General features: G+C 36.5%; 1 protein-coding gene and 1 pseudogene across 2 annotated transcripts; one reads left to right on the forward strand and one right to left on the reverse strand.

Moving 5' to 3' along the window:
* On the reverse strand, positions 1-5,391 carry LOC103926868. Of its 2 annotated transcripts, none has more exons than XM_048585684.1 (7): positions 5,082-5,391; positions 4,641-4,712; positions 4,361-4,528; positions 3,803-3,973; positions 3,276-3,485; positions 1,458-1,546; positions 1-1,199 (listed from the first exon to the last, which is right to left on the reverse strand). In XM_048585684.1, exons 1-7 carry the CDS (start codon positions 5,164-5,166, stop codon positions 285-287), a joined length of 1,710 nt encoding a protein of 569 aa, XP_048441641.1. In that variant the 5' UTR covers positions 5,167-5,391; the 3' UTR covers positions 1-284. The 2 variants fall into 2 exon arrangements, with proteins under 2 accessions (XP_048441641.1, XP_048441640.1); XM_048585683.1 differs by having other exon boundaries at positions 1-1,202; positions 5,082-5,390.
* A 10,361-nt stretch (positions 5,392-15,752) lies between these two features.
* LOC103926870 lies at positions 15,753-19,517 on the forward strand (annotated as a pseudogene).
* Positions 19,518-24,367: the final 4,850 nt, after the last annotated feature.

A 24,367-nucleotide genomic window follows, 5' to 3' on the forward strand; every position in this document is an offset into this window, starting at 1 on the left:
AAGAAACAAGAAAATCCATTTCTGCACGTCTCAGTTTCTCATTAACTTCCTCACAAAATGAAAGCAGTGTATGGTGCCTAGACTAAACAGTCCTATGTCAGATAATACTTGTAGAATCCTCACCCATCTGTAATTTTTCTTAACACATCCTGTTTACAAACTTGCAGCATAGAATCAGTTGCAGACTAAGCTCGAAACGAAATACAGGATACACATTCAAGATCAGGCAAAAACTGGCTGAAATTTGCAGGCCGGCAAAGGGTATTCACGGGGTCACAGTTTGATCAAAAGCGGCATGAACTATCAGTCCCATACCTGCTCCTCATGTAATTTTCAAACTTTGGATTGTCATAGCCCGCTGGCTTCATATCCACCGGTTTTGTTTCTGCCCCAACAGTTCCATAAACTACCTCTCCAGTCTTTTCTCGCTGGCGATCAGTCCCATACCTGCTCCTCATGTTGTAATTTTCGAACTTTGGATTGTCATAACCCACTGGCTTCATATCCACCGGTTTTGTTTCTGCCCCAACAGTTCCATAAACTACCTCTCCAGTCTTTTCTCGCTGGCGATCGGTCCCATACCTGCTCCTCACGTTGTAATTTTCGAACTTTGGATTGTCATAACCCGCTGGCTTCATATCCACCGGTTTTGTTTCTGCCCCAACAGCTCCATAAACTACCTCTCCAGTCTTTTCTCGCTGGCGATGCCTTGTTCTTTCTTTCTGGCTCTTAGACCTGCTATGAGAAGAAACCTCACCCGACCCATAGAACTCTGCAGAATCCTGTCGTTTTGAAGACCGGTGCTTGCTTGGCAAAGAGGGATCTTTGAAACTAGTTGACTTCATTTTTGGTGGCTTCATTTCTGAATACTTCTCACTTGCAATGGGAGTATGGGCCTGTCGAGTTTCAGATAGAGGAGCAGGAGCACTTTGTCTCTGAACTACTGGAGCCTCAGATTTGTCTTCAGGCATCCTAAGAGAATCTTTTAATGGTGTGAGGGCTTTCTGGGAGCCACCAGGCATAAAACGCGACGGGAGGAAGTGAACGAATATGCCAGCCAATGCTTCAAGTCCAAGTTTGGATAGATCACTGACGAGCTGTCCAAAAGAGGGCCATCCCGGTTCCTCTTTCATGCTTTCCACCAGTAGAGTGGATTTTTCACTGCTTGGATGTTCTTTCATTTCACTCTTTAAAGGTGGCTGCTGTACCAGTTATGCATTACATCAAGCGAAGAACACAACTTGCATAAAATATAATCTAACAAAAGCATGCACAAGCAGTAAAGAAAAAGAATAAGGGCAGAAATAAAATATTGACCAAATAACGTGTTTTACTTTAAATGCATTTTTTAGCTGAGATGGGATGAAAATGAATCAAATTTTGGGTAAAGTTCATGACTGGAACAAGGACGAGCATTTAATTTATGTTTCTGCATTAGTATATCATAGGAAGCATACCGTTCTTGATAAGAAAGAAGGTCCATATCCCTGCTGAAGCATGCATGTAGCATACCCTGCCAAGACAGCACCAACAACCATAAGGACATCTGCAAAAGACACACAAATGTCAGTCAGAGAAATGCTTCACAATCTTAAATAGAATTTGATGCCCCCATCATCATGAGGCATCATAAATACCATATATTTTAATGCAGCATATAACCGAGGTTATCCTGAGCTTATATTAAAAGGTAACCTTCCAGAAGGTCAAACATTAGTTTATTGTGAAACACAATATAATTGTCACAGGGCAAAAATCTGTAGCATTTAATTAACCGGAGACACTACATATATCTTGTGCAGAAGGTAGAATGTCAAACATAACCATACTCTTTATACTGGATAAAATATACAGTGGCGTCAATTAGGTTCTCCAATTAGTGCTTATTTCTTTCTACTGCATATGACATCTATGTCTGTTTCAAGTAAAAAAAAATGTACACTAAAATCACATCGGTGCCTAAAACATGATATAGTGAACATAATTTTGAATTTTCTAATGATAAGGAGACATGGAAATGAGAGTCAAGACCAGACTGTGAACGCATGGATTCCTACTCCACAGGCATATAATGATATTACGACAGGAATTCAAGAATCAGGAAAACAGCATAAAGGTGAATATAAGAACTGTAAGCCCTTATATTCTGGTTCTGCTATCTATTGCATTGCTTCCTACTGATGGGCTCTCGGTTGGATGCGAAGAACATGCTATGCCTAAGACTCATGACTTGAATCATTTTACCAATTAGATACTCATGATGTTAAATACCCAAGTATCCAACATACACCTAATCATATCTGAACTCACACACTATGACACTGGCCAACAATTATTTTGGGGTTTGACAGAAATTAACATTGACATTTAAAACAATTTTAACAAACAAATAGATGTATCCTGTGCATCACGAACGAAAACTGAATCATGCACCAACCTTCATAATATTAGTCCTAATTCCAGATTCATACTTGTACAAAATAGAATACATCAAATCTGTAATAATTAATAAGCCCTTTAACACTTCGATTATAACAGAAATACCTTCAATGCTAATTCTTCACGCAAGGTATTTTCTCATTCTTTTCATTTGATTTTGCATCCTTTAAATTTCTTTTCTGGTTCATTTCTCTTATTTTCTTTTATTCTCAAAACCAAGGCCTATTTGTGCGTGCGATTCTAGAACTTTCAGGACAAAACAGCAGATTGGTTATGGATTCTAATATTAACTCACACATAAATGTCAAATGACAAATGGCTGCTACTTCCGTGGTATTATATGTCCCCATTGATCAGTTAGTGGCCATTACTACATATTAGCTAATGGGACCAACTTATGGGAAATCAGCTTCCACAGATTCCGCTTCTTAATAGTAACTTTAAAGTTTGACCACAAAACCCTGCTAATACTTTGGATCATCTAAGGCATAAACCTTCAATTTGACATCTAGATTCAACACTCTCTCATATACAATAATAGATTTAATAAAACACAAAAGGCAACCCTTTGTCTGCAGAGCTAACTGATACAGATCATTTTGAATGTTCATATACAGTATGTGAAACTGTACTTGCAAAAACTAAAAGGAGAATCAACTATAACAACCTATGCAATAATACATATGTACATGAAGACCAGTGAGTATGCTTCCCTAGACACCTTGTATGGTCAAGCTAATATTACAGCCACAACATCTGTTTTAGAGTTTTCATACCATCAATTTCAAACTAAGCCTAATGAATGGACACTGAACGTAAACAGCATGCGATCAAACCTGTGGCAGAAATTGAACTGTACTGATAATCACAATCCTCCTGGTTGAGAGAGATCTGCCGGAGAGCAGCATTTCCTCTGTCAACAACTAGCAATGAACAAGTAGGTTGAACATATACGATATCAAAATCATTTGAGAACATTGCATCTTCACTGGGCCCATCCCTGTAGCCTGCAACATTTGATTTCCCACCCGCAATGGTTGTCACACCTGCAAACAATTTGCTTTAGAATTTCAGAAATTGAATCATACTCTTATCTGAGTTATCTCTATAAAGGGATTTGTAAAAATGGTTTTCAGATTTAATAAAATAAAAAAATGAAAAAAAGTTGCAAAATTTTGAAATTTTTAACAGTTTACACTCCCATGCACAAATTACGTTTCTATACTTATGTTTTGCTAATTCATCATAAATACATGCATGCATGCATACAGAAATTTGATAGTTTACTCACATCTTGTTGCCAGCTTTCATCTGTATAAGCTTCTAAATAACTATGAATATAACATGAATTACATGTACATACCAGCATCTCCAATCTTTCTTATGGCGTGATTCAAGGTATCAGCAACATACACATTCCCTTTATCATCCATGGTTACACCTTTGGGATGATTGAAACGAGCATCACTTGGCTTCCCATCAACATGTCCGGTGTAACCCTGAAATGAACCAGCAACCAATCTTCCCCTACTATCTGCAGCAATGATATGTTCAAAAAATGAAAATTGAAAATCAAGGAATGTGATTCCGGAAAAGATATAAATTCATATTACTCTACAACTCAGCGATGTTTATTATTGATACAGTTAATCCATACTACAAAACTACGAAAACCAGAAGAAGTAAAGAAAACAGATACAACAAGCAAGATTAAAGATCAAGCATTGTTGTGTTACGTTCAAATTCATCATTTTAATATCCCAAACTACAGGACCGTAGAATGTTGCACCATCTTGTTACTTTCTTTATAAAAAATTATTAGCATCGAATAATTGATATACAGAACTTTTATATGACAAAAAAGAGGAATACACAACCCTTATATGTTAAAAAATTTAAACAATAAAGTATAGTTGCATACATTGGGACAATGGTGGAGTAATCCGCATAATGTTGCTATTAACGGAGTCCACAACAAAGAGCTCCCCATCCTCTGAGATGCGGATTTTGTAAGGAATAACTCCGATATCATTTCCTTCCAAAACAGTCTCAACTAAGTACCCATCCTCAAACTGAAGAACATTCACATCTGGAATACAACAAAATGACAAACCATATAATGCTTGCAGATAAATTATCCTTGAATAAGAAAAACGTTCACCAAAACCGAACCAAAGAAACTTAAATTCACTTTAAGTTACCTGATTGTGGCGTTTTGGAGGATATTTCCCTGGTCCATTTGAGAAGAGAAGACAAGTGCCTTATCAATGGCCCTGAGCAAACACGATTTAATCCAAAACAATATATCAGTGAAGTAATGGTAAGACCGATTAAGTAAACAGATCACAGGAACCCAGTATGAAATCGTGTTTGCCAAATGAATGACAGAGAAAAAGGGTTATTTGGGAATATCAGAATAAACAGAACCCATCCAGTAGAATCAAGAAAAATCAAGAACTGGGTATCTAACTATATCTGCAAAGCAATATTCCAAAGTGGGTTTTTAATAATTTGATAAAAAAATTCGAGCAAAATAAGAGAAGCAAATGAAGAAACAAAGCAAACCCAGTTGCCAAACAGATCAAACATACAATCTAAATCATCAAGCAAAGGAAGAGGAAGATGGTGGCTGAAAGTTTTACCTGCAGGGGCAGCATGAGCTTGGAATCGGAGGGAGTAAGTGACAGTGAGTGTTAGGAGAGTGAGGAAGACAAGGGAATTTCTCATTGCACTGATTGAAGCAAAACCCAAAAGGCAATCGGTTGGCTTTGAATTTTCAAGTATTTACCGGAAAATCATGGCCTCTGAGGTGCAGAGAAAGCTGGGTTCTGGGGATTTGGTATCTGCGTAAGCAAGTACCAGCAGCTGGGGCTGGTTTTTGCTGTGTACTTTGGGAGTGGGAGGCTTGATTTGTGGAGCGTACTCGGTCTACTAACAGACGGTGCTTTTTTCTTTCACTTTCTCTTGACTTTTTAGGGTTTTTCTTTATAAATCGTATCTGAGATTAACCAAGTTCATCATTTTGATCTCTCACTTTTAAAATTAATTAATGTCATCCTTGACATTCACTACCATACATCAATAAGGTTCTTCCGTTTAGATTCCATCAAATATTCTGTTAGTTTGTACGTGAGATCCACAAATCCAATAAAATGGTGACACATGAATTATACAAAAGAAGGGTTTTTATCGCAAATGGTCCCTGACATTGATCAAACTACTCATTCTGATCCTTGAGTTTCAAAAATCAATACATTTAGTCTCTGATCTTCACTATCGCACATTAATAGTAAGGCTAGAAAAAATTCATGAAAATCCCAAATCAAACCGAAAAAATCCAGATCCCAATATTTCGATACGGGATTCAGTTTTGTCTTCCCAAATTTTCAATAATCCCATACCGAACCGAAAATTAATATTATATATATTTATATTTTTTTTAATTATAAGAGAATTATTTGAACCGTTCATTGTTTTGGATTTAATCTGTGTCGTTCATTTGTTTTTAGGGTTCTCCAAATGAGATCCGACTCATTTCAGTCATTTGTTTTTAGGGTTCTCCAAATGAGATCTGACTCATTTCAGTTCCATTGATTCCATCGAACTTGAAGGCTTGAAGCGCAGCCTCCCTCAGCCATCGAGCCCTCATCTGTCATCTCTTTGTGTCAAATTCCAGCCAGCCACTGGCCTACCATCACACCATACTATCGTCTCTGACTCTCCAGCCTTCCTCCACTACACAGCCATCGCTCTCTCTTGCAATCTCTCTCTCTCGGGATTCTCTTTGGTGCGATTTTCTCTCACAGACACTTAGAACTCTCGATCCAGCACCGAGTCTCACTCTCACCCCAAATTAGGTAATTAATTTAGTGTTTTGAAATCTAATTTCTGTCTTCCTTTTGAAATTTAATTTAGAGTTTGGACTTAATTTTGTTTGCGGAGTTGTGTTGTCCACGAAATTGTCCATGAAATTTCCAGGGTGAAAAGACTTCCTTCGAATATGTATAAATTTAGGGTTGTTTAGTGTCCATCTTTAATAACCCATAACATTAGGAAGCATGGATAAATTTGGTGTTGATTTTTTTTCCGATCATCAACACATCTTTTATTTGAAAAGTGAATGGCGACGTGATAACATTTTATTGGCTAAATGGATAAACAGCGTGAGGATTTTACGAATTCTCAAATCGTGTCCGTTTATCGTATATTGTGTGGTCTATTTCTGTCAGTACCGTTCATATTTAATTTGAAATAAAAGTATTTAAAATAATTTAAGGTCACAAGATGTACGATGAACAGACACAATGTGAGGATCCTGGGGATCATCCAATCATATCCATTAATCGTGTAATCAGTTTTCGTTAGGTACTATTTATATTCAATTTTAAATAAAAGAATTTACATTAATTTCTGACTTCACGATTTACGATGAGCAAATATATTTTAAAATTTTCCGTAATCCTCACGAAGAAGATCATGCGAGAATCCTCACTCATTCATGAATTTCCTCTTGGGTCCCACTTATAAAATGACATGGCGGGATCATAATTGTAACTTGACCAAACGGAACTAAACACTCGCAGCAGAGGATCCAGTCCTGTTTACTTCTTCGTCTTCACCTCTCCAACTCTGTAATTGAGTGCATCAACCATGGCAGCGAACGATATCGGATTGAAGTAAACCAGTTGTGGTCAAATGGGTGTGTACGATTTTAGCGATTCTAGCAGTACACTGTCTTGATTTTGCATAATCATTGAAGAACTGAAAGGGGTCAAATCGACTGGGAATTTGGTCATTTTCGATGGGGAAAAAAGATGGGTTTTCCGCAACGACAAGCGAAGATAGAAACTTGAGTTGAAAGAGTGAGATTCTGGAGGGGAGTTTTGGATTCAGGAGAGAATTCATTTGGGTTCGTGAAGAGGAAAAGGTGAGCATAATGATTTTGTCACAAATCATTTTGAATAAATGTGGGAACGTATGAAACTGCAGTAACCTAACGCTTGGTGGCCCCAAATATTTATTATTTAATTAAAATCTAGGTTTAATTATTGCAACAACTCAGCCGAGTTGGTCTAAGAGCACTCCCACCGTTGCATTTAGCTCGGGGGACCGGCTCCAGAACAAAGGCCCGAGGGCCGGTGGAAGGCGTCCAGCGTGACGCAGGCCGGGGGACGGGGGAGGCCCGAGGGCCAGGCCCGTGAGGGATTGCCAGCCCTTGAGCCCGAGGTGGGAGTGACGCAAGGCTGACGCCAGGATGGCGTCAACGTAATATTTTATTTTTTTTGTGTCAGGCGCGTGCACCCCACCCGCGCGTGGGGGCGCGTCCTGACACATTAATCAGAAAAAAAAAAGGTTTGTCTGTTACCGTTGGGAAGCCACGTGGCTTCCCACGGTACGTTAGATCGTAACGGTCACTTAATGTGGACCGTTAGATCTCAACGGTAAAAAAAATTCAAACTGTCAGATTTAATATCCACCGTTCGATCTGAGATCAACGGTGGATATTAAAATGCTTTAAAATTAAAAAATAAATGAAAAAATAGTTTTAAAAATCTGAAAAGTTACCGTTGTGACACGTGGCACAATCTGGAGCGTTGGAATTCAAATTTTTTTATATCCAACGGCAGAGATTAATTAATTGAATAAAAATTCAAAAAAAAAATGTAAAAAATTCAAAAAAATTCAAAAAAAAATCTGTAAAAAATTGTTTTTACTTTTCTATAAATACCTTCTCATTATCATCTACCTTCACAACAATTTCATATTTTCTCAACCACTTTCAATCACATTCCTTTCTTTGTCTCAAAGTTTGAATCCATTTTTTTTCAACAAAATGACCACTGGTGCAGGTACGAATTGGTCGCTTATTGAAGATGTTGCGTTGTGTACTAGCTGGGTTGAAGTTACTCATAGTTCGCTTACGGGTAATGAGATGCAGTTGCGAGAAATGTGGAGTCTTATTCATACCAATTATCTTGAGAAAATTGGTGGGAAAAGAACCAAAGAATCGATGTCCAGTCGTTGGAAATTACTTAGCCAATCGTTTAGTACGTGGAGAGACGCTTTGGCACAAGCTAGTAATAATATTCGAAGTGGGGAAAATTACTCGGATATGGTAACAAGATATTATTATTTATTGTTTGTATTCTTTATTTGTTACGTACAAAATTTATTATTTATTGTTACTTATTTGTTACATTATAATTATGTTGTTTGTTACATTATAATTATGTTATTGTTACTTATTTGTTACATTTATTTGTTACATTATAATTATGTTGTTTGTATTATTTATTTGTTACTTATTTTCATTAAAATTAATGTATATATATATATATATATTTGTTAATTATTTTCATTATTTACTAAACTTGAAGCCCTCTTATTTGCTTTGTTACTTATTTTCATTATCTTTGTTACTTATATATATATATATATATGTATATATTTGCTAGTTACTTATTTTCATTATAATTATTTATTTGTATTATTTATTTGTTACTTATTTTTATTGTGTAGGAACTTCAAGCACAAGCTTGGTATGCTGCCAAAACCAAAGGCAAAAATAAATCATTCAACCGGTGGGAATGTTGGAATATTGTCAAAGATTGTCCTAAATTTAGAGTTGTGCCAGTTGGTCCAGAAGTGCACATGAACAGCACCCCTCTACACTCTACACCCGATCATGTTCATGAAGATGATGCAGAAGAAGTGCCCGAAACGCCCCTCCCTGAACAAGCGTCGGGTTCGACCCGTTTTCCAATTAGGCCTCAAGGTAAGAAGGCTACAAAGAGAAAAGGGAGTGCTTCCAAGAACAATTATGCAAAGTTCATGGAAGAACTTACTCGCCAAGGTGAATTGACTTTGGCGAGAGAACTGGCGAAAGATGAGGCTGATAAGGCTGATAAGGCATCAAAAGCAGCAGCTGTTGAGAGAGAATTTTATGCTAATGAGAGAGAAAGAGAGCTACTTAGGCAAGAAAGGGAACATGTTAGAGAAGAAAGACGAGCTCAACAAGATCGTGAGATTATGAACATGTCTTTAGAAGGGAAGTCTCCAAATTCTAAATTTTTTTGGAAGTCAGAGAAAGCGGACGTGGTGCGAAGGAGGCGTGCAAGAGAAACAATAGCAAGCCAAGGTGGTTCTAGCACCGCAAGAGAAGATCATCCTAGCAGCACAAATTGGTTAAGTGATGATGAATAGAGTACTTTTTGTAATCGGAGCCCATAATTTTCCAATCACTTTGGGTTGTAATTTATTATTTATGTTGTTTCCATGTTCATGAATATTTATTCAAATTAATTTGGTAAGTTATTTATATTAAGAATTAATTTGGTAAGTTATTTATATTAAGAATTAATTTGGTAAGTTATTTAATTTGGTAAGTTATTTATATTAAGAATTAATTTGGTAAGTTATTTAATTTGGTAAGTTATTTATATTAAGAATTAATTTGGTAAATTATTTAATTTGGTAAGTTATTTATGTTGTTAAAAGTCCATTAAAAAAACATAGATTACATATACTAAGAATTACATAAACATAAACATAAAAAAATTACATAAACATACTAAGAATTACATATACTAAGAATTACATAAACATACCAAATAATAAAACACACCAAATAAAATAACATAAACATACCAAATAAAATAACATAAACATAAACACACTAAAATGAACTTAATTATCCTCAGCTTGTTTCAATGCCCACTGGTGCTCTATCAAGTCAATTTGTCGGGCATTGTGCATGTCTGGCATTTGAAATGCAGTATATCGTTGAATGAGCCTTTCATTGTAACGTCCATCCCTTTGTAATGGCTCATGTTGCACGGGGTCATCGGTGGCGTCATGAGCACAATATATACGTGTTCTTGAATTGTTCATCGGGTCTGGCTCATATTCATCAACAGCTTCATAATCGTACTCATCTTCCACAATCATGTTGTGAAGAATGATGCACGTCATCATGATGGATCGAAGCGACTCTACATCAAACAATCTGGCCGCACCCCTGACGATCGCCCAGCGAGCTTGGAGGATACCAAAACAACGCTCCACATCCTTCCTGCACCCCTCTTGACAGCTTGCAAAGTGTTTTTCCTTCGCACTCCGCGGACGTGGCACTGTTTTGACAAATGTTGACCAGCGCGGGTAGATGCCGTCAGCTAGGTAGTATGGCCCGTCGTACATACGTCCGTTGACCTCATATGTAACTTTTGGTGCCTTTCCTTGCAGGACATCGTTGAACACTGGGGATTGGGCAAGGACGTTGATGTCATTTTGAGCTCCCGGGACCCCGAAAAAGGCGTGCCAAATCCATGTATCAAAAGATGCCACCGCCTCCAGAATGATACTTTTTGCCCCTTTTCTGTCCCCGTAAGCGCCTTGCCATGCACTTGGACAGTTTTTCCACGTCCAGTGCATACAATCAATGCTTCCAATCATCCCAGGAAAGCCACGCATCTCCGCCTTCTTCAACAGCCGCTCCAAGTCCATGTGTGTGGGTTTGCGGAGGTACTCAGCGGTGTAGATAGATTCGATTGCTCCGCAAAACCTCATCAGGGACTCAAGAATGGTTGATTGCCCCATCCTCGTTATCTCATCCACTTGGTCTGCAGATGCTCCATATGCAAGCATCCGCAAGGCAGCAGTAATTTTTTGCTCCGGCAGTAGACCCATAGCACCAAAAGCATCTTTTTTTTGCACAAAATAAGAATCATGGTTGCAAACAGCAATCATGATTTTGTTGAACAAATGTCGTTCCATTCTAAAACGACGTCTAAAGTACGTATCAGGGAATGCACTATTAGAAACAAAATAATCATCCAAGAGTTCCATACCTCGTCGTTGCCTGCTTCTATCAATGTTTCCGGAACGCCTGGGCCTGCAGATCTGAGCCGCAGCTTGGATGACTCGACGGGAATGTGAGGCTCTGCCCCTTCTTACGTCGTCATCTCTCATTTGACGCTCCTCATCTTCTTCCCTCTCATTTCTTACCCCCTGCTGATTGAACATTGATTCTGATTGGTTAAACAAGTCTTCCTCTTCCTGATTCAATTCCCACATCATCCTTGACGAAGAAGAAGAAGACATTGAAAGAAAGAAACAGAAACTATGAATATTGAAACTGATTTTTGTGAATAAGGAAGCAGAAATTATGAATAATGATAGAGATCTTGAGAATTTTGGTGTGAGATTTGTGAAGATGGATGGTGGATTATATAGAGGATTCAGAAAGGATTAGGTTCTGCATAATGCCACATAGCATGCCGTCATTCGTTAAAAATCTGATGGAAATCTATCATCCAAGATTGTTAACAGATTATGACACGTGGCATGCCGTCATTCGTTTAAAATCTGATGGAAATCTATCCTCAAAGATTGTGAACCGATTATGACACGTGGCGCGACGTGATTGGTTAATAATCTTATCAGAAATCCATATTATAATTATTTATTTTGTATTATTTAATAATACTTAGGATAATGACACGTGGCGCACCGACAACGATTAAAAATCTTATCCGATATTACATTTAAAATTATTTTGTATTAATTTTATAAATAAAAAAAATACTAATATTTTATTGCCTATTGCCAGGGCTATAGAAGTGTAACGGTGGAGATGCAAAATCTATTGCCAGGGCTACTTACTGTTCATTAAGGGCAATTACTGTTCATTAGGTGGATTGAATAGTGTATTGCCAGGGGGGAGGGCTCCAACGCTGGAGTTGCTCTAAGGCGCCAGTTTCAGGTAAGGCTGGAAAAAATTCCCGAGTCAAACAAAAAAAATTCCGATTTCAAACCAAAATTTTTGAAATTTTAGGGATGAAGTACAAAATTGATCTTGAAATTTCGGTACAGAATTCGGTATTGTCTACTAAATCTTTCGATAATCCTATACCGAACCGAAAATAAATAATATATATATTATTATATATTTAGGGAAGCGTTATTGATACTCTAAAAATCTCATTTTACACTCCTTACAAGTGTATTTTTCTTTTCAAATATAGAAGTTTGGAGCGTAGAATAAGAATTTTTTAGTACCAATAACAATTCCCTGTATTTATATATGTATTATTATACATTTGAATTGTTGCTAACTACTAGTAGCAATATAATTGGTGTGGTTTAAGGTAGTAACAATAGCCCTTTATCGTCACATTTGCCGGTACGAACTTCTCACAAATGTGTCTATTTCTTCAACACAAAATCAAAAAATTTTATTGTTAGTTTTCGAGCATATTAGGTGTATAACTTATTTTTTTGCTTTTGGGTTTGCTACTTATTTTATTTTGATTGCATGTTAATTTAACTTGGTATGAATGATTGCTATTTCAATTTGTATAAAATTTGGGAATACCAAACCATCCCGAAATACCGAAAATTGGGAATACTAAAATTTTGGTTTGGAATTGGTCTTCAAATTTCCATTTCGAAAATTTTCGGTTTGGGATTCGGGATCCCATTTTTGGTTTGGGATCCCATACCGAACCACCCTAATTAATAGAGTCATTCCATTAAAATTTCGTCAATATTTTTTATTAGTGTGCTGATGTGGTCCCACAAGTCCAATCATATGGCGCCAAGTGGATTAACTATAAGAAACTTTTTTTTTATAAGTGAACCAACTGGCGACTATTTCGTGCTGACATTTCTCTAGTATCTCACAATCCCGATTGGAAAATAAAATTCAATCTAAATTCGATAAAATCGAATCTAAATTCAATTTAAATTTGATAGGATTACAACCAACCAGAGAGAATGAAAATTAAGTTCACAAAGGACAAGAGCTTTAGTGGTGTCATGGTGCGTTTTTTTTTCCTTTTTAGCATACCTAGATGAAGACACTGATGTCTTTTTCTTTTCTTTTAGTTTTTATTTTTAATTTCTTACACTACTTTTAGTTTTAAATCTTAAAAAAATATTTTTTTTTACAATTAATTCATGTTGCGCCATATGATTGGACTAGTGTGACCATATTATCACACTAACAAAAAAGATTGAAAAATTTTAACAGAATGACTTGTAGAGTAATGAAAGTCAGGGACCAAATTTATTAATTTTTGAAACGCAGGGACCAAAATGAGGAATTTGATCAATGTTAGAGATCATTTGTGATAAAAATCTTTCTTTTGTGTAATCCACGTGTCACCATTTTATTGGACTTGTCGACGAAATTTTAACGGAATGACTAAATTGATGCGTAGTAGTGAAAGTTAGGGACCAAATTTATTGAGTTTTGAGACGCAGGGACCAAAATGAGGAATTTGATCAATGTCAAGGATCATTTGTGATAAAAACTCTTCTTTTGTGTAATTCATGTGCCACCATTTTATTGGATTTATGGGTCCCAACTTCAAACTAACAGAAATAGATGACGAAATCTAAACCAAAGGATCAAATTGATGTGCGGTAGTGAATGTTAAGGACAACATTGATTGATTTCGAAAGTGAGGGATTAAAATGATGAGTCTAGTCAATCTTAGAGACCATTGGTGATAAAATTTTGATTTTTATGAGGTGTGCTATCCACACCCCATTTTACTTCTCATACAATCCTTGATAATTTATGCCCATTGATCTTCTACAATTCATTCGATCCGAAGCTCGAAAATTTAAAAGATGTGTGAGAAGTAAAATGAGATGTGTGGATATCACATTCTTTTTTATTTATGTTTAAACTTTTGTTTTATTATTTTCTTATTTCCTTTTACACTTTTCTCACAAAGTGAGTTTTTCTAGGAGGAAAAAGTATAATCAGCGGGCAATCATATTATTTTAATGAGAAATTAGCTCTTTTCCTTGTTCGTCGTAAATTTGATAAATAGGTTATGTTTTTTTATCTTCGTATCATTTGTGTATTAAATTCGTTACTCTAAGTGGACATGTCATAACACTCATTTTTTTTTATTAAAGGTATGATAAATTGAATTTGTACAAATATAATATGATGCATATAGTGGACCTTGAAACACCCAAATTATTTTAAAGGATTTAAGAATTTAAACTTGCAATCCCGACCTACTAAAATTAACAGGTTATCCATAAAAACTGTTTACACTTACTAAGAAACAATACATACTTTAAAAATTACCAAATATTAACATGTGAATTCGTAAGTTCCCTTGGTTAAACAACAGGATTACAATTTCATTAAGCATTGTAAGTTTAAATATGCATGTCATGTAAAAATTGTTTTCAAAACGCATCATATATTTTGCTAGACCCATTGTTCAAAAATCAACCTAATTAATTATCAATATTGTTAAAATCAAAACAAAAATTAAATTATCAAATTGTTTCTCCGACCGCATAAAACTAACTATTTATTACCAGTTTAATAACCAAAGATCATAATTATTCATATATCAAACATGCATAAATTCCAATAATCCCGCAACAAAATTTCAAAAAAAAAAAAAAATCCAACAACATGAACAAAATTAAAAATAAAAAATCAAACAATTTGACGAAAAAAAAAAACCCATATCAAATTAAAACTACAAATAAAATCACACAAACTATATAACAACAACATCTCATCCAATTATCCATTATTCCAACAACAAATCAGTTGTCTAGAATGCAACTTTACAAGTAACCTTGTTATGTCCTTGCATTATTACAAAGACAAATGAACAAAAATGCATCAACATCGTGATTCTAACCCTAAATTGAGACTTGAGTATCCAAAATTTCCCATAAACTTCAAATCTAAATTTTCAACTTTGGATGTTAGTTCTTGAAATTTTTTTTTTAATAATAATAAACGATATTATCTACACTAAGAGGGAGAGTGGTAAGCTTAACCTCACAACGGGCTAGTAATAATGTTGTTCAATACTTTTGACGAAAATCAAACCTAAGACATCAATTTACAAATGAAGAGTAATACCACTAGATCGTAATAATAAATGGCTTAAATGTTAAACACTTAATTAAAATACTCTATATATAAAGAAATGAAATCTGAAACATCCAAAATACAAAATAAAAATAGAAAAAAATCACAAAAATGACCAAGCTTGCAAAATTAAAATACTCTATATATAAAGAAATGAAATCTGAAACATCCAAAATACAAAATAAAAATAGAAAAAAATCACAAAAATGACCAAGCTTGCAAAATTGAAAATGTCGCCAATCCACTCTAATTTCAAAATTGGAGTAAAGTTAAAATTTAAACCAAAAAAAGGAGGCAACTAAAATTGACACGCATTGTGTCCTATTCCACGTCATTTATCCGTACACGTGTCAAACACCGATTCGCTTTGATCTCGTGGCCTCCGAGTCCCACGCTCACTGTACGCCCTTTATTTACAACGCCGAAGCACTTCAAGCCCATTTCTCATTTTTCAGCTCGTAATCCGGATCTGAATCTCTCTCCTCGGATCGATCTTTTCCCCGTCGGAGAAAACCATTTCTAGGGTTTGGAGATCCCCAAATTGGGTTTGCGAGGTCAGTTTCTCAACCTCGAATCGATCTCTCTTTCTCTTTGATTTGGTTTCGGAATTCTCAGATCTGTTATGATTGTCCCCGATTTCATCTCTATGATCCATTTATGTATATATGTATGTATGAATGCATACATTTCTCGATTCATACATGTATGTATGTGTTTATGCATGCCTATGTATGAATGTGCTCTGTGATGGATCGGAATTGTATAACTGTGTGAATCTAGATGCTATGCGTGCGTATGAATGTGCTTCGGTTTCTTAATTTCGTAAGATTAAGCTGGATCCGAATGCCCCTTGTCAAAAATGTCAAATTTTTGTACCAAGATAGTGTTTTCGATTCGAAAGATGTTGACTTGATGTTAGATGGGTTATAAATTTGTAATTTTTGGATTAGGTTGTTAGATTAGACGAAGCAAGATGGGAGGAGGATTTCGAGTTCTTCATTTGGTCAGACCGTTTCTGTCATTTCTGCCCGAAGTTCAGAGCGCTGACCGGAAAGTACCCTTTAGAGAGAAGGTGATATACACCGTTATCTCGCTGTTCATTTTCTTGGTGTGCAGCCAGCTCCCTCTCTATGGCATACACTCCACCACGGGGGCAGATCCCTTCTATTGGATGCGTGTTATCCTCGCTTCCAACCGTGGGACTGTCATGGAGCTTGGGATCACCCCAATTGTCACATCTGGGCTGGTGATGCAACTCCTTGCTGGGTCTAAGATTATTGAGGTTGACAACAATGTACGCGAAGATCGTGCTCTTTTGTAAGTATATTTGAGGCCTTTGAATTTTGTATTGGTATATTTTATGTTGTTGTTTGCATACCGTTTGGAATGAAAAAAGGTCTTCAGTCCTTGATGATACAATTTCAGAAGTAGTTTTCAAAATACTGGCTGAAAAGATCAAGCCATTACATTGGTATTTTTAGAATGGGTTGTGATATCCACTCACTCCTTTTTATTTCTCACACACCTTTTTAATTTTTGACCGTCAGATTGGATGAATTGAAAAAGGGTTGTGTGAGAAGTAAAAAGGGTGTGTGGATAGCACATCCCTTTTAGAATATGTTTGCTGTTTTTTGGTTCAGAAAAGTAATGCCTTTGTTCTCTACTACCTTTATAAAATGGTAATTAAGAACATTTTGGAAACTATGCCAAGCAAGTGCTTTGTAAAGTGGCATAAATTTTGCCTATCAATTGTAATCACCTGTTTCTAGTTGACTTAATTTTACTGGAAATTTCTGTTGTTGAGGTTTCAAATCTGCTATTAAGTTTGTTTTGAATGTTTAGTGTTCCCTTATATTTGTATCTTGCATGCACATCTTGTTTTATTTATTGCATGTGCCGATTTATGTTTTTCTCTACAGAAATGGAGCACAGAAGTTATTGGGTATCCTGATAGCTATTGGAGAGGCAGTTGCGTATGTCCTCTCCGGCATGTATGGTAGTGTTGGCCAACTTGGAGTTGGAAATGCCATTCTAATTATAATTCAGCTCTGCTTTGCCGGTATCATTGTGATATGTTTGGATGAACTTCTTCAGAAGGGATATGGTCTAGGCTCTGGAATTTCACTTTTCATTGCCACCAATATCTGGTGAGTTTTTTTTTTTTTTAATCCTTGCTTGTCCCTTAATGTGGCTGGCAGTGGGTTCTTTAGCACAAGAACTCGACAGTTTATGAGTAATGTGTTCGTTATTATAAGGAAATTTTCTAAGATCCTATTCCAAATTTAGAGTACTTGAAATGTTATACTATTCTTTTTCAGTGAAAACATTATCTGGAAGGCATTTAGTCCCACCACTATCAACAGTGGGAGGGGAGCTGAATTTGAAGGTGCTGTTATTGCCCTGTTCCATCTTCTGATAACTCGGACAGATAAGGTTCGAGCTCTCCGGGAGGCCTTCTACCGACAGAATCTTCCCAACGTGACAAATCTGCTTGCCACAGTGTTGATCTTCCTTATAGTAATTTATTTCCAAGGGTTCCGTGTGGTTCTGCCAGTGAGATCAAAGAATGCTCGTGGACAGCAGGGTTCTTATCCTATCAAGCTGTTCTACACATTCCAACATGCCCATCATTTTGCAGTCTGCACTTGTGTCCAACCTTTACTTTATCTCTCAGGTAATGGAGCTTTTATGGTGGTATGGGCAAGTTGGGACTGTTTCTTCTACCGTATTTTCGTAACCATTATTTTTTTTTTTTTTTGTGTACAGTTGCTTTACAGGAGGTACAGCGGAAATTTCCTTGTGAATCTTTTGGGCAAATGGAAGGAGTCTGAATATTCAGGAGGTCAATTCGTTCCTGTTGGTGGTCTAGCATATTATATCACTGCACCATCAAGGTAATTTCAAATATTTTCCTCTTGAAGATATTATGTTTTATGCCTGATAAAGCTTGAATTTTGTTGGTATACCTGATAATTGTGTGCTTCCTCTCTATTTCTGCTGATCCCCGCATCAATTGATATGCTGTGGTTACATTTTGCAGCTTAGCTGATATGGCAGCCAATCCCTTCCATGCACTCTTCTATCTCGTGTTTATGTTGTCAGCTTGTGCACTTTTCTCCAAAACATGGATTGAAGTTTCTGGATCCTCTGCCAAAGATGTCGCTAAGCAGCTCAAGGTATTAATTTGAATGATTCAAACAAAATTGTTAATCTTTTGTTGCAGATGAGGGGTTAGTGTGGGTAGGTCAGATCCAATCTACCCTTTATGTACATTCTTCCCACTTGTTTGACAACTGAAGTGGGTGGATCAGACCCAACCTACTCTTCAATTTATGTTCGTACCTAATGCACTATTTAAACTATAAATATGTATTTGAACAATTCTTAAATCCGGCCTTTTGATAACATAAGCATTGCCTATTATATACACGGCTAAGCGTCATGCTAACCATATCCCTTGGTAATTTGCAGGAGCAACAAATGGTGATGCCTGGTCACCGTGAGTCAAACTTGCAGAAGGAGTTGAACCGCTACATTCCCACGGCTGCTGCTTTTGGAGGCATGTGCATCGGTGCACTCACAGTGTTGGCCGATTTCATGGGCGCAATTGGTTCTGGAACTGGAATCTTACTTGCCGTGACAATCATCTATCAGTACTTCGAGACATTTGAGAAAGAGAGAGCCAGCGAGCTTGGCTTCTTTGGCTTCTAAGCATGTGTATTGCAGAGTAACGGTCTCGCCCTGACAATTTTGGTGTGCTGAGAGATGTAAGTAGGTTTTAACAGAGAAGTTCAAGATACTAGGCTAGTCTCTTATCACTCCGTTTCATGAGAATACAAAAGCAATGCAGTCCTCTGAAAAAAAAAAACTTTAGTGTTAAATGGTTTCTTTCCTTTTCGTGTCGTGTCCACTCCCGTTTCATTGTCAAGTACCGTTGGATCGATGTAACCCTTTCGGGTCCTGTGGATCTTCATAATTTACCGTCTGAAATTTATAAGGACACCTTTGCGAAGCAACTGCCAGGATTTTGCTCTTGCAAATTAGTAGGAAATTGCCTTTGCTAGAGTTGTATTTTACTCTTCTGCTTCACAAGTGAATTTGCCTGAAGTCTAATTTAACTGTTTCTATCGTTACAAGAAATTGAATTTGTTATCTGGTTTAAGCTGCGTTTAAAAACGCATTTTGAATTGGTGTTAATTCTGCTGTTGGTTTCGTCATTGGAGTTTGCTTGTATATTTGTTGAAGTCTGGTTGCTGGTACTGGAATTTTTAACAAAAGCGGACGATCTGTTTGTTGCCTTTCCATTTAAATTTACTCCATTATGATAATAAAATTCACTGAAATTTTCATCGAAATATCTCTAAAATCTTTTAAATTAGTTAGATATAGGACTCTAATATCAAAATATTTTACCGAAATTGTTGATATGGCTGAAAGGTTAATGCTTAGGATTGGTTTTGTATATCAAATGATTTGATCGTTGATGATTGAATTATTACTTAAGTGTTGATCAACTTATTTATTCTCTATTGGTGACATATCAGTTAGTTTGTAAATTTGGTTTAACAATTTGATCTGCTTAACATTATCTTTATCGAAATATCTTTTAAATTGGAGAAATCTTGAAAAGATATTTCTTCACCACTTTTGATTGTTGACAACTCTATTATTGGTGGAAATACCTATATGCACATTTGTGAAAATATAATGGATATATCGATGCAGGTGCTTTCAATGGAAATGATGAAAAATTAAAATGATAATATAGAGAATGTCAAACATTGGTTTAGATGAAATATAATAGTTTTGTTTGATATTTAACTGTTATGTTAGAAATATTAAAAAAATTGTCGATTTTAATCGAAACTTAAAAATTTCTCCGATATAAGGTGAAGTTTAAGACTTCACCCCCTCGCCTTCCATATCTTTCTCTTGGAGAAATTTCAAACGCTTGAGTTGAGTACATCGATATTCAAAAACTAATTCCTCGGTAAATAGTGGGCATGGATAATTTATTGGCCAGCAATGTTTTGTGCTGAATGGGCATGGGAAGCCTATACCCAGCCACTTTGGCCCATAGCCCATCACTAATCCACCATTTGCTTAATGGGCATGAAAATATCTCCTTCCCAAAGAGCCTAACATTGTCCTTATAGAATCAACTAGTTTTTTTTTTTTTTTTTTTTGTCAAACTATAGATTTGTTAAAGTAGATGTTAAATTAGAGAGCCGATGGGATTCGAATGCATACCATAATTGTAAGAGCAACATTCGTCTTCACCACTGTAGTAAATGACCACTTGCTATATATTCAATTAGTTAATCAAAGAAATTATGCTTAATATTAGACTTTCATTTGGCCAAACAAGTCACCTAATCGTGTCCAAAACCTCACTCTTTGCAATCATATTTTATTTTCGATCTGTCACTAGCAATTATTCACTAGAACAAATAAGCCATGACAAATAGCCAACGCGCGCTTGAAGTCCACGCGCGTAACAGAAAAAAATAAAGAAAGTGGTTGACATCTGGGCGACGTCAGTTTTGCGTCAGGTTACCTTCGAGATCTCGGGCCGGCAACGCTGGCTCTTATCCCCCGGCCTAATTGGCCCTGTTCCATCCCCAGTCCACCGGGCTAAACACCACGGTGGAACTGCTCTAAAGAAGATGTTAAATTTTAAACATAAAATTTGAATTTGATGGCCTATATGGCATTTTGACATTTTTAAAATTTTGCTCTCCACCCGGTATGTCAAATTAAATATTATTTTATTACACTATTTTTTTTCTTTTATTTTATTAAACTATTATTTTGTTACCCATTTTGGCATCTTTCAAAACCCCTGGATTTCTTCACTTCACACCTTCAGCCATGGAAGCTCTGCAAGCTTCCCTCCCGCAAGTCCCTCACACCCAATTCGAACCCGACGCTGTTAAAATCAAATGTAACCTCACCAAGAAAGGCTTCTCTCCCGCAAGTCCCTCATACCCAATTCGAACTCGACACTGATACAATCAAACACAAGCTCCGAGAGCAATGCGATGTACTGCGAAGAGAAGCTGAAGAATGAGGAGTCTTTCTTACATCTGGCTTTCTGCTCTTCTTCTCTCTGTTCTTTCTTTGGTTTTCCAAAATTCAGGCTTTAGTCTTTTTGGCTTCTTGCCTTCATTTTCAGCGTTTCACGTAGGATTTGGTATTTCGGTTGGAGAATATTAATGTAGTCTTTTATTTACTTTTATAGCTTATGTGGACATTTTGATATCTTCTTTGGAGATGCTTTAACATTGTCCTTATAGAATCAACTAGTTTTTTTATTTTTATTGGTCAAACTATAGATTTGTTAGAGTAGATATTTAATTAGAGAGCCGATGGGTTCAAACACACACCATAGTTGTAAGGGCAACACTCATCTTTAACACTGTGATAAATGACCACTTGCTATATAATCAATTAGTTAATCAAAGAAATTATGTTCAATATTAGACTTTGGTTTGGCCAAACAAGTCACCTAATCGTGTCTGAAACCTCACTCGTTGCAATCATATTTTATTTTCGATCTGTCACTAGCAATTATTCACCAGAACAAATAAGCCATGACAAATAGTCAAATACTATCTAGAAAACATAAACGTGTAAAAAAATAACACCAAGAAACAAAGCTCATAGATTCTCTGTTTTCCTTGATTTATTAATCTGTCACCTTCAATAGGATCTTTCAATAAGAGACTAAAGTTGCCAAGTTATGAAGCGTCGGCTTGTAATTAAGTAAGATATTAAAATAATTGGTTGTAACTTGTAATGGAGAATTAAGTCAAAGAGGCGAGAGATTCATCATCATTCATCATTGCAATGCTGAAGTCACAGTAAAATAAGTCCCGAACTCTCAAATTAATATGCACATCAACCTTTGATAAGTGCATAGCAAAAGCTTAATTAAAAGACTAAATTTGATCAAAAAATTTGGTTAGCTAATTTTTAATTAGAATTTTGTGGGACACCAGTTGCATGATCAAGATGTGAAAGAGACTGCTAATTTCTATTCAAAGACGTGAACCACAAGCCACTTTTGTGGTCTTGGCTTGCCCAAATTTAACTTATCCCAGATTTTATAGGGTTCATCATTTCTTAGTTATTTTGTTCCAATGCGCGATCCAACCGGCCACGAGATTCAATGTGAGACGTGGGCCAATTGTGCTTTAGACTAATCACCTGAAACGTCGTAATTTGACACGAAACTTCCTCTAATAAAACGTATAAATTGTAGCTGACCGTGGATGGTTATGAAATTTTGAATGTCGTAAATTAAAATGGATTTTCTATGAATGATATTAGTTACAAATTTGATAGAAGTAGTAGTAGATGTAAATCAAATAAACAAACGCAAATTAATCCAACCTAAAACAAATGGGAATTGTATCCTCGTGCTCAGGATTTTGTTGACCATCACACGTAAGCTGTTCGATTTTGATCTAACGGTTACAAACAAGAGGTTCTTCATAAAGTTATAATAATTATAGCCGTTGAATCAAAATCCAACGGCTCACGTGATCTGGTCAGTAGGATCCTGAACTTTAACAGCTCACGTGGGCTGGTCAGCAGGAACCTGAGCTTGTGATCAGGAGAGGATCCAATTCCAAACAAATGGTTCCCTGGGATCCGTTTTTAATGTCAAATCAAGGGATACTTGAAAATCATCAAATGTTATGAGTCACCATATTTCTCCCCTTATGAACATTTTGATGTAAACTTAAAAACTATACAAAATTACGCTTTGGTCTTTCTTTTTGTGATCAGAAAATTGCATTGGATTATTATTCTCGTTTTCACACCGCTCTTTGTCCATTTTGTATGAATTTATATCCTTCCAAGTTGCTTCATTTCTTAAGGGGGAAAAAAAAAAAATCTACATGCATATCAATATTCTCGAATCACATTATTCATATTTTTTTTAATTAAAGTTTAAGAGAAGCAAAGGCTATCCAATTTGAGGGCAAGAACATACCACAAACTTCTTTGAAGACATAAAGTGGACATTTTTTGGTTTTACGTCTAGTAAGAAGCATTGCGAACAGCTGAATTCAAAACTATACATTAATTTAGCAAAGAAAACGATCATTACCAACTCAATTAAGTCTTGTCGGCAATTTATTCATATTTTCAGAGTGACACACCCCGACCGAGGCCAGGACATGCTGGCCGTCACGTGGAAGTGACGTAGCCATGTGCACAGTGCGGAAGCTAAAGGAAATAATATAAAAGTACGAATAATTTAAAAACTAGCAAACATAAAGTGATAAGATAAGTGCTAGCGTAGGTGAGTCGCTGAATTCAGAGCCTAAAGACTACAGCAGTCCAAAGAAAAGATACAACAATAGTGCACCCGAAGGTGACCCTACATCGGTGAGTGTCTGTCAGAAATGCCGGGACGTCCTCTGGGAAAACCACCGAACCCGCTAAGCTACTAGAACCTGGAGGGGCGCAAAACAAAAGCGTGAGTGGGCAAAAACAAATTCTTTGAAAACCATTTCATAAAATACATTCTAACTCCTCGCTGTAAAACCTGTATACTTTCCAGAAAATAAACATATATACGTAGGTATAAATATGCCAAATATGCTCAAGGGTATGCCATCATGCTCCAAGGTATGCCGTCATGCTCAAAGCCTCAAAATAATATGCAAGTGCTCAGGTATAAACCGTGTCAATAACTTATCACTGGCAGCCGGAGTCACCTAAAGTGACCTGTACGGCCGAATCTAGAGCTCAAATCTCAATCTCAACAACTAAACCTGCCCATGAGTCGGAACCACCTATAGTGGTCTGTACGACAAGCCTGGGTGTAATACATATAAATGCTCTAGTGCTACGATCACGTGAAGGCTGTGCGAATAATCGCGGGTCACCTACAAGTCGGAACCACCTATAGTGGTCTGTACGACAAGACTGTGCACCTAACTTGGATCCAAGCTGAGCATGTGGTGCGGGAGGCGAACAACACGTGAAGGACTGTGC

This window comes from the organism of the source record quoted next, unplaced genomic scaffold (assembly GCF_019419815.1).
Source record: "Pyrus x bretschneideri cultivar Hongxiangsu unplaced genomic scaffold, Pyrus_bretschneideri_v1 Contig23, whole genome shotgun sequence".
Taxonomy (NCBI): Eukaryota; Viridiplantae; Streptophyta; class Magnoliopsida; order Rosales; family Rosaceae; genus Pyrus; species Pyrus x bretschneideri.

What these genes read in the sequence shown, in the direction of transcription:
- LOC103926868 (XM_048585683.1), bottom strand. Translation starts at nt 5,166, where the DNA reads ATGAGAAATTCCCTTGTCTTCCTCACTCTCCTAACACTCACTGTCACT. An exon ending in AGCTCATGCTGCCCCTGCAG is followed by an intron (nt 4,713 to 5,081) that starts GTAAAACTTTCA and finishes GTGTTTGCTCAG; the next exon opens with GGCCATTGATAAGGCACTTG. An exon ending in CTTCTTTCTTATCAAGAACG is followed by an intron (nt 1,203 to 1,457) that starts GTATGCTTCCTA and finishes TAACTGGTACAG; the next exon opens with CAGCCACCTTTAAAGAGTGA.